Raw genomic sequence first — 12,702 nt, 5'->3', positions numbered from 1 at the left:
GATCCCAGGACCCTGAGATCATGACCTGAGCCGAAGGCAGCGGCTTAACCCACTGAGCCACCCAGGCGCCCTATTTAATGTTTTTTAAATGCATGATTTGTTTGCTGTCTACATCTTAAAACATCCTTGATACCTTTTTTCATTTAACTCATACTATAGCTCATTTAACACACGCCGTTTTGAACTTTATATTCTCCGTTGCAGCTAGTGCAGAGTACATAGATATAGACAGAATGGTTTAGTAGTAGTAGTTCAGTGGGTGATTGTTCATGCTACTTATTTTAATTTGAACAGCCAAAATTTCTATTCTTCTATAGGGACCTCTTTTTTTTTTTTTTTTTTTTTTTCCAAATTACAGTTTTATGTAAAAGTTTTTAGAAGATTGGTTGATTTTTATATGCAGATATCTTTTTCTCCTGTTTGGAGGAGAGATTACTCATTTTCTTGAGGCATTTATATAATTACGATTAGGTGTAAAAGTCTGCTTTTAAAATGCATCTTTGGGGATGCCTGGGTGGCTCAGTGGGTTAAGTCTCTGCCTTCGGCTCAGGTCATGATCCCAGGGTGCTGGGATTGAGTCCCACATCGGGCTCTCTGCTCAGTGGGAAGCCTGCTTCTCCCTCTGCCTGCCTCTCTGCCTACTTGTGATCTCTCTCTGTCTCTGATAAATAAATAAAATCTTAAAAAAAAAAAAATCTTTGCATGCAGGTTAGATCATGTCTCTTAGGTACATGGAAGCATTGCTGTTTTTTCAACAACAAAAAAAAACCCCAAACCGAAGAGAATGGCATTTGAATTTGGCCTTGAACAAAAGAGGTTTATGTGGAGAAACTTCTGAATATGAATAATTATTTCCAATATTCAGGGAAGAGGAAGCATCTTAAAAAAAAAAAAAGGTTTGGGGCCACCTGGGTGGCTCAGCGGGTTAATCCTCTGCCTTCGGCTCAGGTCATGATCCCAGGGTCCTGGGATCGAGCCCCACATGGGGCTCTCTGCTCAGTGGGGCGCCTGCTTCCCTCTCCCTCTCTGCCTTCCTCTCTGCCTACTTGTGACCTCTCTCTCTCTCTCTCTGTGTCAAATAAATAAAATCTTTAAAAAAAAAAAAAAAAAGGTTGGGAGGCAGTAAAGTAAAAGAGTATTTCTAGGAAAACAAGTATTTCCAGGAAAACAGTCTGGCTGAAACTGATTCAGTTTATAGACTGTCTTAAATGTCAGCTAATGAGTGTGGACTGTTTCCGTATTAGGGGAACAATGGAGGTCATCTGTACTAGGTTTAGTTTGCCAATATAACAGGAAATAAGTATTTCCCCAATAGTTTTAAGACATACCCAATTAAAAATTGTACATGTTATCATGAAAATGACAGATTGTGAGCTTTTTATATATGTCTCTAAGCTTTTTGCATAAGATCTTCTAGCATCTTTCCTGAGTTCAAAAATATTTATAGTACAAAAAATGACATTTTTCTTCAAAATTGTGTCCAATTCTTATAATAGGTCAAATATAGGGTTACATACTAGCCTTTTTACATTCGTTCATTACAACTCGGTCTCTAAATACTAAATGGCTAAGATATATTTGCAGTGATTCTCAGTTGGTAACTTCTCTAGGAGCCTTGCGGTTTTATTTTTTTAATAACAATATGCAAACATTCTCATACATTGAAGCCTGGCTCCCGATGCACAGCCCTAGCGCTAGAGGGTCAGTTCTCATGCAGACCTCCTGCACAACTTGGTGTGAATTTCAGAATCATTCTTGAAGGCCAGACTGTCAGAGAAATTAGGTAACTTTTGACTCTGTTTTGAACAAAAGAATTTGACACACTCTCAATAATGGGTTCTTAAAAGTCAATATATGTTTCTTGGAGTATCTTTTAAAAGGTTCTAGAATCAGTTTTACTTAAAATCTTGACGTTCATACAAATTTATTTTGACACATAATGTTTTATGCTAATCAACAGTATATAAGTATTAAATATCTAAAACACAAAATTGTAGGTGGTTAAGCATGTGATGGTATTTAATAAAAGAAATATATCTATGAATGACTGTTTTCCCATATTCTTACCATTTGTGCCATGAAAATTGGAAAATTACTAGATTACCCAGAGCATTTATGGAAGGGAGAGGCTGTGCCTGATTTTTTTGGTACATCCCTTCACTGTACTCAGTCCACAGCTCTGTGTGAGACATCTGTTGAGGTACTATTTAAGTCCTGTGGCATCTGGCATACGGTATTCTTTTCTGCTATTTAGCAACTAAGTAAAGAATAAATCTTCACAATGTGTATCAAAGATTCAAAATGAAAAAGTATGTAAAGTCAAATTTATTTTAGGATATAGTAGTTTTCAATTGTTTGGGTGTTAAGAATAGCTAACACTGGGAAACTGTATTCCATAAAAAGAAAAATATGATAAAATGACATTTGGTATTTATATCCAGATAATAATGAAAGGTTGTTCATACCTTCATTTGCTCTGACCTTTTCCTTTTGTTACCCCCCTTAGCCTAACGAGTTTTGAGAAGTAATTTTTCAAAGAAAAGGACTTTTCTTTGCTGGAATCACATTCCTATAGAAATTGTGGGAAATTAGAGAAAAGAATGAAGACTAATAATTACAATGTTATCACCTAGGAATAATGACTAAATAATTTGTTACATGTTCTTCATAGATTTTATTTTCCTTTTCACTTCCCATTGAAAATGTTTTATTTCTTGAAGAGACCCACTGTTTTATGGCCTGATAATTGCAAATTGCTGGCATTTGGATTGGATTGCTTTTGCTTATTGACCTTGTTTACCATGTTTTAAGAACCCTGTTCTAAGTGAATCAGGATTATTTAAAAGACAGAGGGTGGTATATATTTGTTTCTCTTCTTTTAAGTTATTTTTAGATGAAAAGCTTTCTTAATCTTATTTTTGTTTGATTGAAGAGACACATTTAAGGGATCTTACTTTATAATTACTGTAATTACTATATAATTAACACGAAGTCCAAAACTATATGAACTAGGAGTATTTCTCCAGCCTTAATTTAGAGATTATGACATTTTACTTCCTTTTTTTTTTTTAAATATTTTATTTATTTATTTGATAGAGCTCACAAGTAGGCAGAGAGGCAGGCAGAGAGAGGGAAGAAGCAGGCTCCCTGCCGAGCAGAGAGCCCGATGCGGGGCTTGATCCCAAGACCCTGAGATCATGACCTGAGCCGAAGGCAGAGGCTTTAACCCACTGAGCCACCCAGGTGCCCCTTTACTTCCTTTTTAAATGTGTGTTCATTTTGCCAGTTTTCTCTTGTCAGCATTCTAGCTTTTGTTTTGGGTGTTGTAGGTTTTTGTTTTTGTTTTGTAATGGGTAAGTGGATTAAGATTTCCTTAGGGAACTGGAGAAGGTGGTGATACTACTATTTCTTTGTTCCCAATTTATATTCTGAAAGATACTGGACCCCAGAGGGACACATTCGTAAGACTGAAAAGACCTATTCCATGCTAGACATTTATCCAGTAACCACTAGAGAAAGTTGTGTTAATGCCACCTTTAGATAGGTTAGCCATCATGTCAACAACAGTGTTATTTTTAGCTCTTTTTAGCACTTGGCTTTTGAATAAAATTACTTATCTAGCATAGACTATCATGAAAGGAAATGTTAATGAGCTGCTTTCCTTAAACATTACATTATCCCTATAATTTTTGTTTGTTTGTTTTTAGTTGTGACTCTTCTCCTTGCAGGATATAGGCCTTCCTAGGACAAGGCTTCATCTTTACTGTACTATGCACCCTGCATACAGTAGGTGCTAATAATATTGCTCAAGGAATATACTATATGCTTTGTTTAAGGCAGCCAGCTGGAAGGAAACATGAAGTCAGTAGACATAAAAATGTCTGTGGTGCCTGACTGGGTCAGTTGGTAGAGCATGCAATTCTTAATCTTGGGGGTCCTGAGTTCAAGCTCCATGGTGGGTATTTTCTTAAAAAAAAAAAAAAGTAATTTAAAAATGCTTGTGGTCTTAAAATCTCACTAATTTTATTTATTTTTATTTATAGACATGCTTCCATCATTTCTTCAGAAAGCTGAAGTTGTCTCTGAAGCTTCTAGAGAAACTTGTGTAGCTTTGAGTGATTGCCTTAATCTCTTCACTAAACAAGAAGGGGTAGGTAGTTTGTAATTTAATTTTTCAATAATTTAGTGTCACATACTGGATCATTCAATAAATCTCTGCTTTCAAATTGACCAAAGGTAGGAGAAAATAGTCTTAATAAAGAAAATGAAGAGTTGATTTTCACTAAAATTTAGAACTCCTTCATTCTTGATTAAGCCAGATGATTCCGATATAACTTGTGTTCAAATCTAATTTACTTATACAGCTGTATTTATCGACCACGGTTTAAAGTTCTTCTCAGAGTTCTTGTGGCATTTCAACAAGAGTGTTGTGAAAATATTGTGGAAACCAAAGGTTTTATATGAAAAACACATATTTTTCTTTAAAAAATAGATATTACATTTACCCATGTGAGTTGAGCTCAGTGGATTAAATATCTTCTGTTCTTTTCCCCTTGCTCTCTCCCATTCACTTTTCTAAATATTAATAAGAGTGGTAAGTTTATCCATTAATAATTCTTTTTCTGAGGACTGAAAAGTTATAAAGATGTGTTTTGGTTGTCTGCACTAGGGTTTTCTTGTTTTAATTTCTTCATGATGTTAAATGCAAGCTAAGCAGCCATAGGCTTTCTCTTCCATTTTGTTAAATTCTCCATATATGTTCAGTCTTCAGCTTTTTAGAATAAGACACCAGATTTCTCATTCTGGTTACAATTTATTTGTACCTTTTAATTAGATATTAGGTTTCGGTAAAACAAGATAGATGAAAATGGTTTTGTATGTTTCTCTCACATGTAAAGATCTAAAATTTTATTTTCTTGTGATTACAGTGGAAGCCATGTGAATTCAGATAAAAAATTTTTTAAACACCAGCTTTGTTATGTACACCACAAATTCCATATTTTATTTGGAGAAAAAAATGTGAGTGATCTGAAATTCATTTAAAACAAACTTACAGAAAGTCTTTCAATAACTATCACAGGGAAACATAATTTTTCATTAAACATTTTAAATGGTTAATTCTTCCAGTACTGTTTGAAAGCATCCCCTCTCAGCATTTCTGTTTTTGGTGATTTCATATTCTAGGTTATTTAAATGAGGCATGATTTAGTGATCTAAATAAATCTAAATAGCATTGTTCAACATTTCTGAAATGAACAAATTGTGATGTCTAGTAATTCAGGTAATATTTAATACATTATAAAACTAAATCTCATTAATGTCTCTTATGTGGTACCTGATGAATGTATCAATAATGTCTCTGTTTTAGTTATGTATTGTTTCAAGGTAAATTCTAGATTAGAAGCAATTTAATTTCTGGAGAAAAGCCAGCCTATGCTAATTTTTAAACTGTTTGCTTAAAAATATAGTCTAGGTGGGGTGCCTGGGTGGCTCAGTGGGTTAAAGCCTCTGCTTTCAGCTCAGGTCATGATCCCAGGATCCTGGGATCAAGTCCCGCATCGGGCTCTCTACTCAGCAGGGAGCCTGCTTCTCCATCTCTCTCTGCCTGCCTCTCTGCCTACTTGTGATCTCTGTCAAATAAATAAATAAAATATTAAAAACAAAAACAAAAACAAAAAAATATATTCTAGGTAATTACCTCTCTGAAAATCCAGATGTGCAAGAGTATATTAACCTCAAGTTTAGACTAATCAGACTTTTAAATCTGTCGTGAGGATTAAATAACATAATGTAAGCAAAATACTTAGCATAGATCCTGATACATAGTAAGCCCTTTTGAGTAAAAATCAACAGTTACTATGGGATGCTATCTAATTAACACTTGTGACCCCTTTTCTCTGATGGCATTTTGGAGCTTTTGTGTCTTTAGCTATTTAACTCATTTTGGGAGGAGGTGGTATTATCTAAAGAAAATTTGAGTGTTTGTGGAATGATTGTGTTCTTTTCATCCTTACTATGTATTATTCAAGTGTCAAAGGGCTACTGAAGTTCTCTGAACCTTGGTATTTCCATCTTTCAAATAAAGGAGACCATACTGTAAGTCATTAACAGGCACTGGTCTGAAAGTCTAATGGACCTTTTTAAAATCTTAAGTCTTTTTCCTAACCAACCATGGGCAAGTTTCTGTAAAATGAAAATGTATAAACAGCTCAGTGTCAGATGTGGGGGTCAAATATATATAGATGAATAAGAACTGTGTGGCACACAATTTAGGAAATGGCATTTATTGCTTCGAATTTGCAAAGTAGCTTTAAGATTCTTTTCCAGTAATGCTATAAAATAGCAATTCTGTGAGGTTCTTTGGATTTCTTTCTGGGAAATAGGATTGTAGACAATGGAAAGGGCCCCCAAGTATTTAAAAGACAAATGGCATCATTGAAGGTAGTTTTTCATATGGCCAAGACCTACAACATAGGAATTTAATAGTGTACTTGAGGTCATCACAGCATAACTAGGTATTGTAATGCTTTATTTATCTGGAATCATAAACTGTATTTCTGCTATCTAGAAATTTGTTAAAAGAACAGTCATAAGCTTTGAACTCACAGAGACCTGGGTCTAATTCCACGTTCTGCTCCTTAATCTCTCTTTGCCACAGTTTTCATATACAATTACCTTTTCAAAGTGGCAATCAACCAAAAAAGAGTGTTTTGAAAAGTATCTATGATCATCTTGGCAAAAAACCTTGTATGCTACCTGGCATGTAACGAGGATCCAGTAGATCTAAGTGATCCCAGCCCCTGTTGCCACAAAACTATTTTTATTCTAATATTTGTGATGACAGTTCTTTTTTTTTTTTTTTAAGATTTTATTTATTTATTTGACAAAGAGAAAGATCACAAGTAGACAGAGAGGCAGTCAGAGAGAGGGGGAAGCAGGCTTCCCGCCGAGCAGAGAGCCCAATACAGGGTTCGATCCCAGGACCCCAAGATCACGACCTGAGCCGAAGGCAGAGGCTTAACCCACTGAGCCAACCAGGCACCCCTGTGATGACAGTTCTTTTAAATGTTATGCATTTACATCTTATACTGAATGTTTAACACTTAATTTTATCTTTTCTGGGGGCCTCAGCATTGTCCTTTTGTCCATGTTGTATGTTCATAATTACTCTGATTCTTAATGCCGAGATGCCTTCAGAGGATAATGTTTATAGAACTCTGTAATTTGACTAAATTGCCCAGTCCTGCTAATGCTCTTGAATTCACTTTGCTCTTCATGGGTTTTAAAATTTTTTTCTCTTGATTTTTAGCTTGGCTGTGTGCCTGTCTGTAGCAGTGGAATACTGATCCCTTCTGGTTTACTCCTTTCTAACGTTGTTTATGAAAAAAGAAAACCAGATTACCAGACTTGGTCAAATTCTGTCCGCAGTAAGAGCAAGCTGGCTCTGGATGAGAAACTTAGGGGTTTACACTGAGGACAGGCCTTAGTGCCTGGATTTGGGGCTTTCTATTTCTACGGTATGTGAGTGTTCTTTGTTTATTTGGGGATGCTCTGATATGACCCAGATACTCAAGGTTTCCATAGACCTCTATAAATGGGGTGTGTTATGTAGGCATATTTTACTTGTAAATAACACTGTGTTGAAAAAAACCTGCAAAATATAAAGCAAGCTGTAAAGCTTGTGATTGATTTACTAAAAGGAAACTTATTAGGTGTTTTTATAAGATAGGGGAGACATTAGAGATTGTGAATGCCGTAATTTGTTTAACCTTGTTTGAGAGTTCTATTCAAAAGGCTAATGGGATGCCTGGCTGGCTCAGTTGGTAGAGCATGGGGCTCTTAATCTCAGGGCCATGAGTTCAAGCCTCATGGCTGGGTGTGGAGCCTATTTAAAAAAAAAAATATATATATATATAAAGGCTAGAAACTGGCTTCATGAATTATTTTTGTTTCTGCATTTTACCTTACTGTGTCATAAGTGGCTAAAATGTCACACATTAGCATCAGTGGTCCCCTTGTTCTGTGTATCATCGAGCTCCCTTTGATATTAATCAAACCAGTTTTTCTGAAGTAGGAACTTGCTTAAAATTAGTGTAAGCTCACTCATAAAATATTTTATGCTTCTGTGTTAAATTTCCTTACTGCTCAAGAGCTATAACCCAAAAGTATGATTGGGATGATAGTGACGCTAAGTTTGTGGTGAGAGATCTGGACCTTAAATTGGACCAACCAAAAGGTATTGCTACTTTGGACCAGCTGCTGATATCTTTGGAGAGAAACCATGCCCTCCTTTGAGCTTCCAGCTCTATAATGTCGAGGTCTCTAATATTCATTAGTTTCCTTGGCTGTTCAAAGGCCTTTACTCATTTTGTCTTTCATTTCATTTCTTCATGGTTATACCTTTTGGGCGCTTATCTCTCTGTCATCTCTTCAGTCTCCTCCTCTCCCTCTGCTCTCAGCAAAATTCTTTGTTAAACATACATGGAGGCAGTGACTATATTTGCTGCCAGTTCCATGCCACTTCCAACCCCCAGTCTCTTTTTCTTTCCTTTCATTGGCATCTGTCTCCTTCTATCCTGCTCGAAAACAGCTTCTCTTTTCTTTTGAATCTTCTACTCCCTTACAGCTTCTGTCTCCCTATATTCCTTTCCAATTCTATTTTGGAAAATGTGATAATTTCTGTTTCTACTTTATTCCTCAACTAGCCCACTGAAACCATTCTTGCCAATAATCTCCTTACTGCTAAATCAGAGGATACCCTTAAATTACCTTGCTCGTCCTATGATGGATCTGGCATTTGACCACTACTTGCTTTTTGGAGTTCTTCTCAGTGATTTCCATGGTGCCTACCTCTTCTCACTTCTCTTTCCTTAGAGCAGCTCCTCCTCAGTTTTCTTCTGAAGCATCTTTTCTTCTGCCTGTGCCTTGAATGTTGGTATCCCTGGTTTCTATGGATGGCCTTTTCACTCAGCATTCTCCTTGGATGATCTTAGCCATTCCTTCAAACAGAAATCCATGATGACTGTGAAATCACCACCTTAGATCTCTCCTGAGCTATGATATCCAGCTGCCTTTTAAACATTAGCATATGATTATAGCACAGGCATTTCAAGACCAGTGTGTCTAAAGCTGCATTATCCATTCAACTCAGAGACAGAATTACCACGTATCCGGAACCCAAGCCAAGATCACTGTCCTTAGTTCATCTTTCTTCCTTATTCCCCCACGCTTAATCAAATTCTGTCATTTTTCCTTCCTGTCTTTCAGCTGTCTGTCTCCCTGTCCTCCCTCTCCTCCTACCTAACACTCAGATCCCCCACTGCCACTCTATGAGGATAAAGCTCTCAGGATTGCTCTGTTGGATGACTGCCACTATTTCCTCATCCCAGGTTCCACCCTTAAGAACTGGCTTAGATACCCCTCCTAGTCTAGGGGTCTTTGCTATTGTAGCACTCACCACATTGTATCATTACATATTTACTTGTCTGATTATATATTACTAAAGAGCCCCTTAAGTAAGCAAGTGTATCATAGTTATTTTTGTAGCATCTGTGTCTGGTATAGTACTTGACCTGGAGTAGACCTTTAATGTCTGAATGAGTTTGAGGACAGGTTTATAATGTTTAATGTCAGAACAAAAAGTATGTGTACTCCACCCCCACCAGAGCTTGATAGTTAGCTAGAAGTTTCATTAGCCTGAACATCCCACTTAAGTGTAGTATTTAGGAGGTGGGTTTTACTGTCCTTTGAGTCTTCATCTACCCTTCAAGCCTGGCTGGAGTAAGAAACCATCTCTTCCATATAAGTAGCTTTTACAGTAGTAGGATTAATGTCATTGTTTTCCTCATTGCTCAAATGGTAGCCTAGAAAATGCATAAAAAATAAATACATGAAAAAAAAAATAAAGTCCAGTTCTGTCTTTGTTGTGGAATTGAAACCTCCACTCCTAAGTGTAAGCCTGAGTAAGGGTCAGTTCTCTTCGAGGCGCAAGGGTCCAAAGTGGATTCCTCTGCTTTTCCCTGGGGGCGGGCTGGCCATTTAGAAGTTGTCAGGGCCGTCGTCGCCAGGAGAGGGCTTGAGCACACAGCCCGCTCTAGGACCTCGCAGGAGCCTCCGCGGGATGCACGCAGAGCACGAGTAGCAGTTTCCTTACTTCCTTCCCGAGAATTGCGGGCCAGCAGTCCGCTCGCTCCTTTGGAGGGGCTGTGTGCTGGCTCTCGAGATCCCGGGCAGGTCCCACCTGCGCCTCGGAGGAGCGGGCCCCGCGGGAGGGGGACCGGGAGAGGAGGGACTGGACGACGACCGCGGCCCCTAGGAGCCGCCTGCTGCAGGCCATTCAGCGCGCGGCTCGCACACTCCCGGGCGAGCCCTGGAGGAGGGCGGCTCTGGCTCTGCGGCCGAAGGGCGCTGCACCGACCTCTGGTGGCCCAAGGGCCGGCGCGGAGTCTTGGGCCGTAGGCGGCCAGGCTGCGCCTCTCCTTGACCTCGGTGGAGCCGGGGCGGGCGGAGGAAAGGTGACTTAGGGAGACCTTGCGGTGCCGCCCTGGGTCGCGCCTCCGGGCTGGGCTGGAGGGGAGGCGGAGGAACAGGCCGAGCGCATTTGTGCTGGAGCTGGCAGAGGAGCGCAGGGCGGAGCGCGCCCGCGGGGATCCCCAGATCCGGCCCAGGTGGGTGAGTGTGTGTGCCCGCTGGGGTCTTTGCGAGGTCAGCCTCTGGACGGCAGAGGACACGGGCGGGGGCCGGGGGGGGGCTGCGGCGGAGGAAGGGGGAGGGCGGCCAGACGAGATCTAGGGATGTGAGTAGATCCAAGAATAGTTGGACTCCTTAGTGTGGAGCGGAGTGCGGCGGCGGGCGAGTGGGGAGGGGTGCGTGAAGCCGGGGGACCCTGCTCTCCCAGCCTGGCCAGGGTCTTTCTGCCGGCACGGTACTTGGCGTCGGGTTCCCACAAGAAGAGCCACTGAGGGGAAGAGATTGGACAGGTTTTTTTGGTTTTGTTTTTGTTTTTTTCGGCTAAATATTGGTAGTAGGTCAAGTGGGGCCGGAGTGGGAGGAGTAAGGCAGTGAAAGACATTATTGTCCTAAATAACCTTCCAAGTTAGTGATTTTTTGCATGTCTCTGCTCTGGCTGACATTGAGATGAACTTACCATCCGCTGTTCGGAGGCAGCTAAAATTCCAAGGAAATGCATGAGTGGATTAAAGAGAGAAAGGGAAATTATACTGGGGCTGGGGAGTCGGGAGGGAGGTAGCTTTGAACTTTGTTTTGATTAAGGATTTTTGATTACTCATAGGCTTTCTTTGTAGCCTAAACCAGTGAGAATCACGTTCCCCAGCACTCAGAGCATGTGGCTAGTTGTTTTGTGTTTTTTTGTTGTGCTGGTTTTTTCTGGATTTGGAGGGAGGGTAGTAGGAAAGGAAAGATGCCAGGGAAGAGCTCAGTACAGCGTTTGAGAGTTATTAAAGCTATTAAAAGTTTCTCAATTTTAATTAGGTTCAAAGACAGAATGAAGGCATTTTGATTTAAAGACATAGGGTATTTTAGCAGGAATCTTTTTCACAAGAGAAAAAAATGCTTGAAATGCGTGTTGGAGGAATGTGTAGGCTAGAATATGGGTATCTAAGTGTAAATTTTCTTCTCAGTTTGAGGGCACACTGAAGTTAATCTCTGGTCCAGATAATATTTGATTTCAGCCATGAAGCTGATGACTTCGGTAGGTTAGCTCGGTTTTGATTGAGTAGATATTTAATTTGAGCATGATGACTGGGGAGCTTTATCATTCTTTGTTCTAGTACTACTTTTACTAGACTGGGATCTTAAAAGGAATTTTGTTTCACTGTGAATATGATTTCAGTACTCTAGTCTCCCTTCTTTAGAACCTCTGTAAAGGTTAATTTCAGGGATTTTCATTGAGGGTCAGTGTTGACCCACATAATTTCTGTACTCTCGGTTGTACACCTTGCAGAATGAGGGAAAATTTAAAAGTTCATTAGATTTTCCATAATAAAAGCACATGTGTGTACTACAGGGTAGTATATAAATAAAGTCAAACATGTTTAGAATACTGTACATAAAATAATTGTATAAAATAATTATGTAATAGCATGCTTTAAGCTATGTAAACAATTTATAACATTTGCCATCTATATTCTTTAAAAAGCTTTTATAAATTTATTCGTATCTTGGCATTCAAATAATATAATTGTGTTTATAAGCTCTGTGAGAATTATAAGAATTTTTAATTCCTTTAAAAATTTGAAATTTAGGGACACCTGGGTGGCTCAGTCGGTTAAGCGGATGCCTTCTGCTCAGGTCATGATCCCAGCGTCCTGGCATTGAGTCCCCCATTGGGCTCCTTGCTCGGCAGGGAGCCTGTTTCTCCCTCTGCCTCTGCCTGCCTGTGCTCTCTCTCTGACAAATAAATAAAATCTTTAAAAAAAATTGAAATTTAGATTTTTTTACTTGGTCCACACTATTCTACATTATTCCTAAACTTTTAGTTTGTAGTAAAGTCAGGAAATACATTGCAGATTAATCTTGGAAGCAGGAAGGACGTAAGTTAAATGTTTTTAATGTTTTTAAATGTATTTAATAGGAAGTTTATGTAGCATGAAGCTACATAAGGTTTTCATCTTGATAATTTGTGAAGTATTTGAACAAAAATACATAAGGTTTTAATTATTTCAGCAATATGAAAGGGAGAGG

The 12,702-nt window shown here is 39.0% G+C and overlaps 1 protein-coding gene across 2 annotated transcripts in view; it reads left to right on the top strand.

Annotated features, from left to right (window-relative positions):
• The window catches only part of LOC111142507 (oxysterol binding protein like 1A), a 236,652-nt gene that overhangs the window by 101,938 nt on the left and 122,012 nt on the right, over positions 1-12,702 (top strand). The window contains exon 15 of one of the 2 annotated variants that reach the window (XM_022495736.1): positions 4,044-4,150. In XM_022495736.1, coding sequence (XP_022351444.1) covers positions 4,044-4,150 — 107 coding nt within the window. Of the gene's footprint in view, positions 1-4,043; positions 4,151-10,528; positions 10,668-12,702 lie in introns of those variants that run through there. The other variant, XM_022495737.1, reaches the window with a different exon arrangement.

The sequence above is a fragment of the Enhydra lutris genome, unplaced genomic scaffold, assembly GCF_002288905.1.
Source record: "Enhydra lutris kenyoni isolate GAN:26980312 unplaced genomic scaffold, ASM228890v2 scaffoldscaffold8, whole genome shotgun sequence".
NCBI lineage: Eukaryota > Metazoa > Chordata > Mammalia > Carnivora > Mustelidae > Enhydra > Enhydra lutris.
Note: the sequence above shows the minus strand (reverse complement) of the source record. Positions and strands in the feature narration are given on the sequence as shown.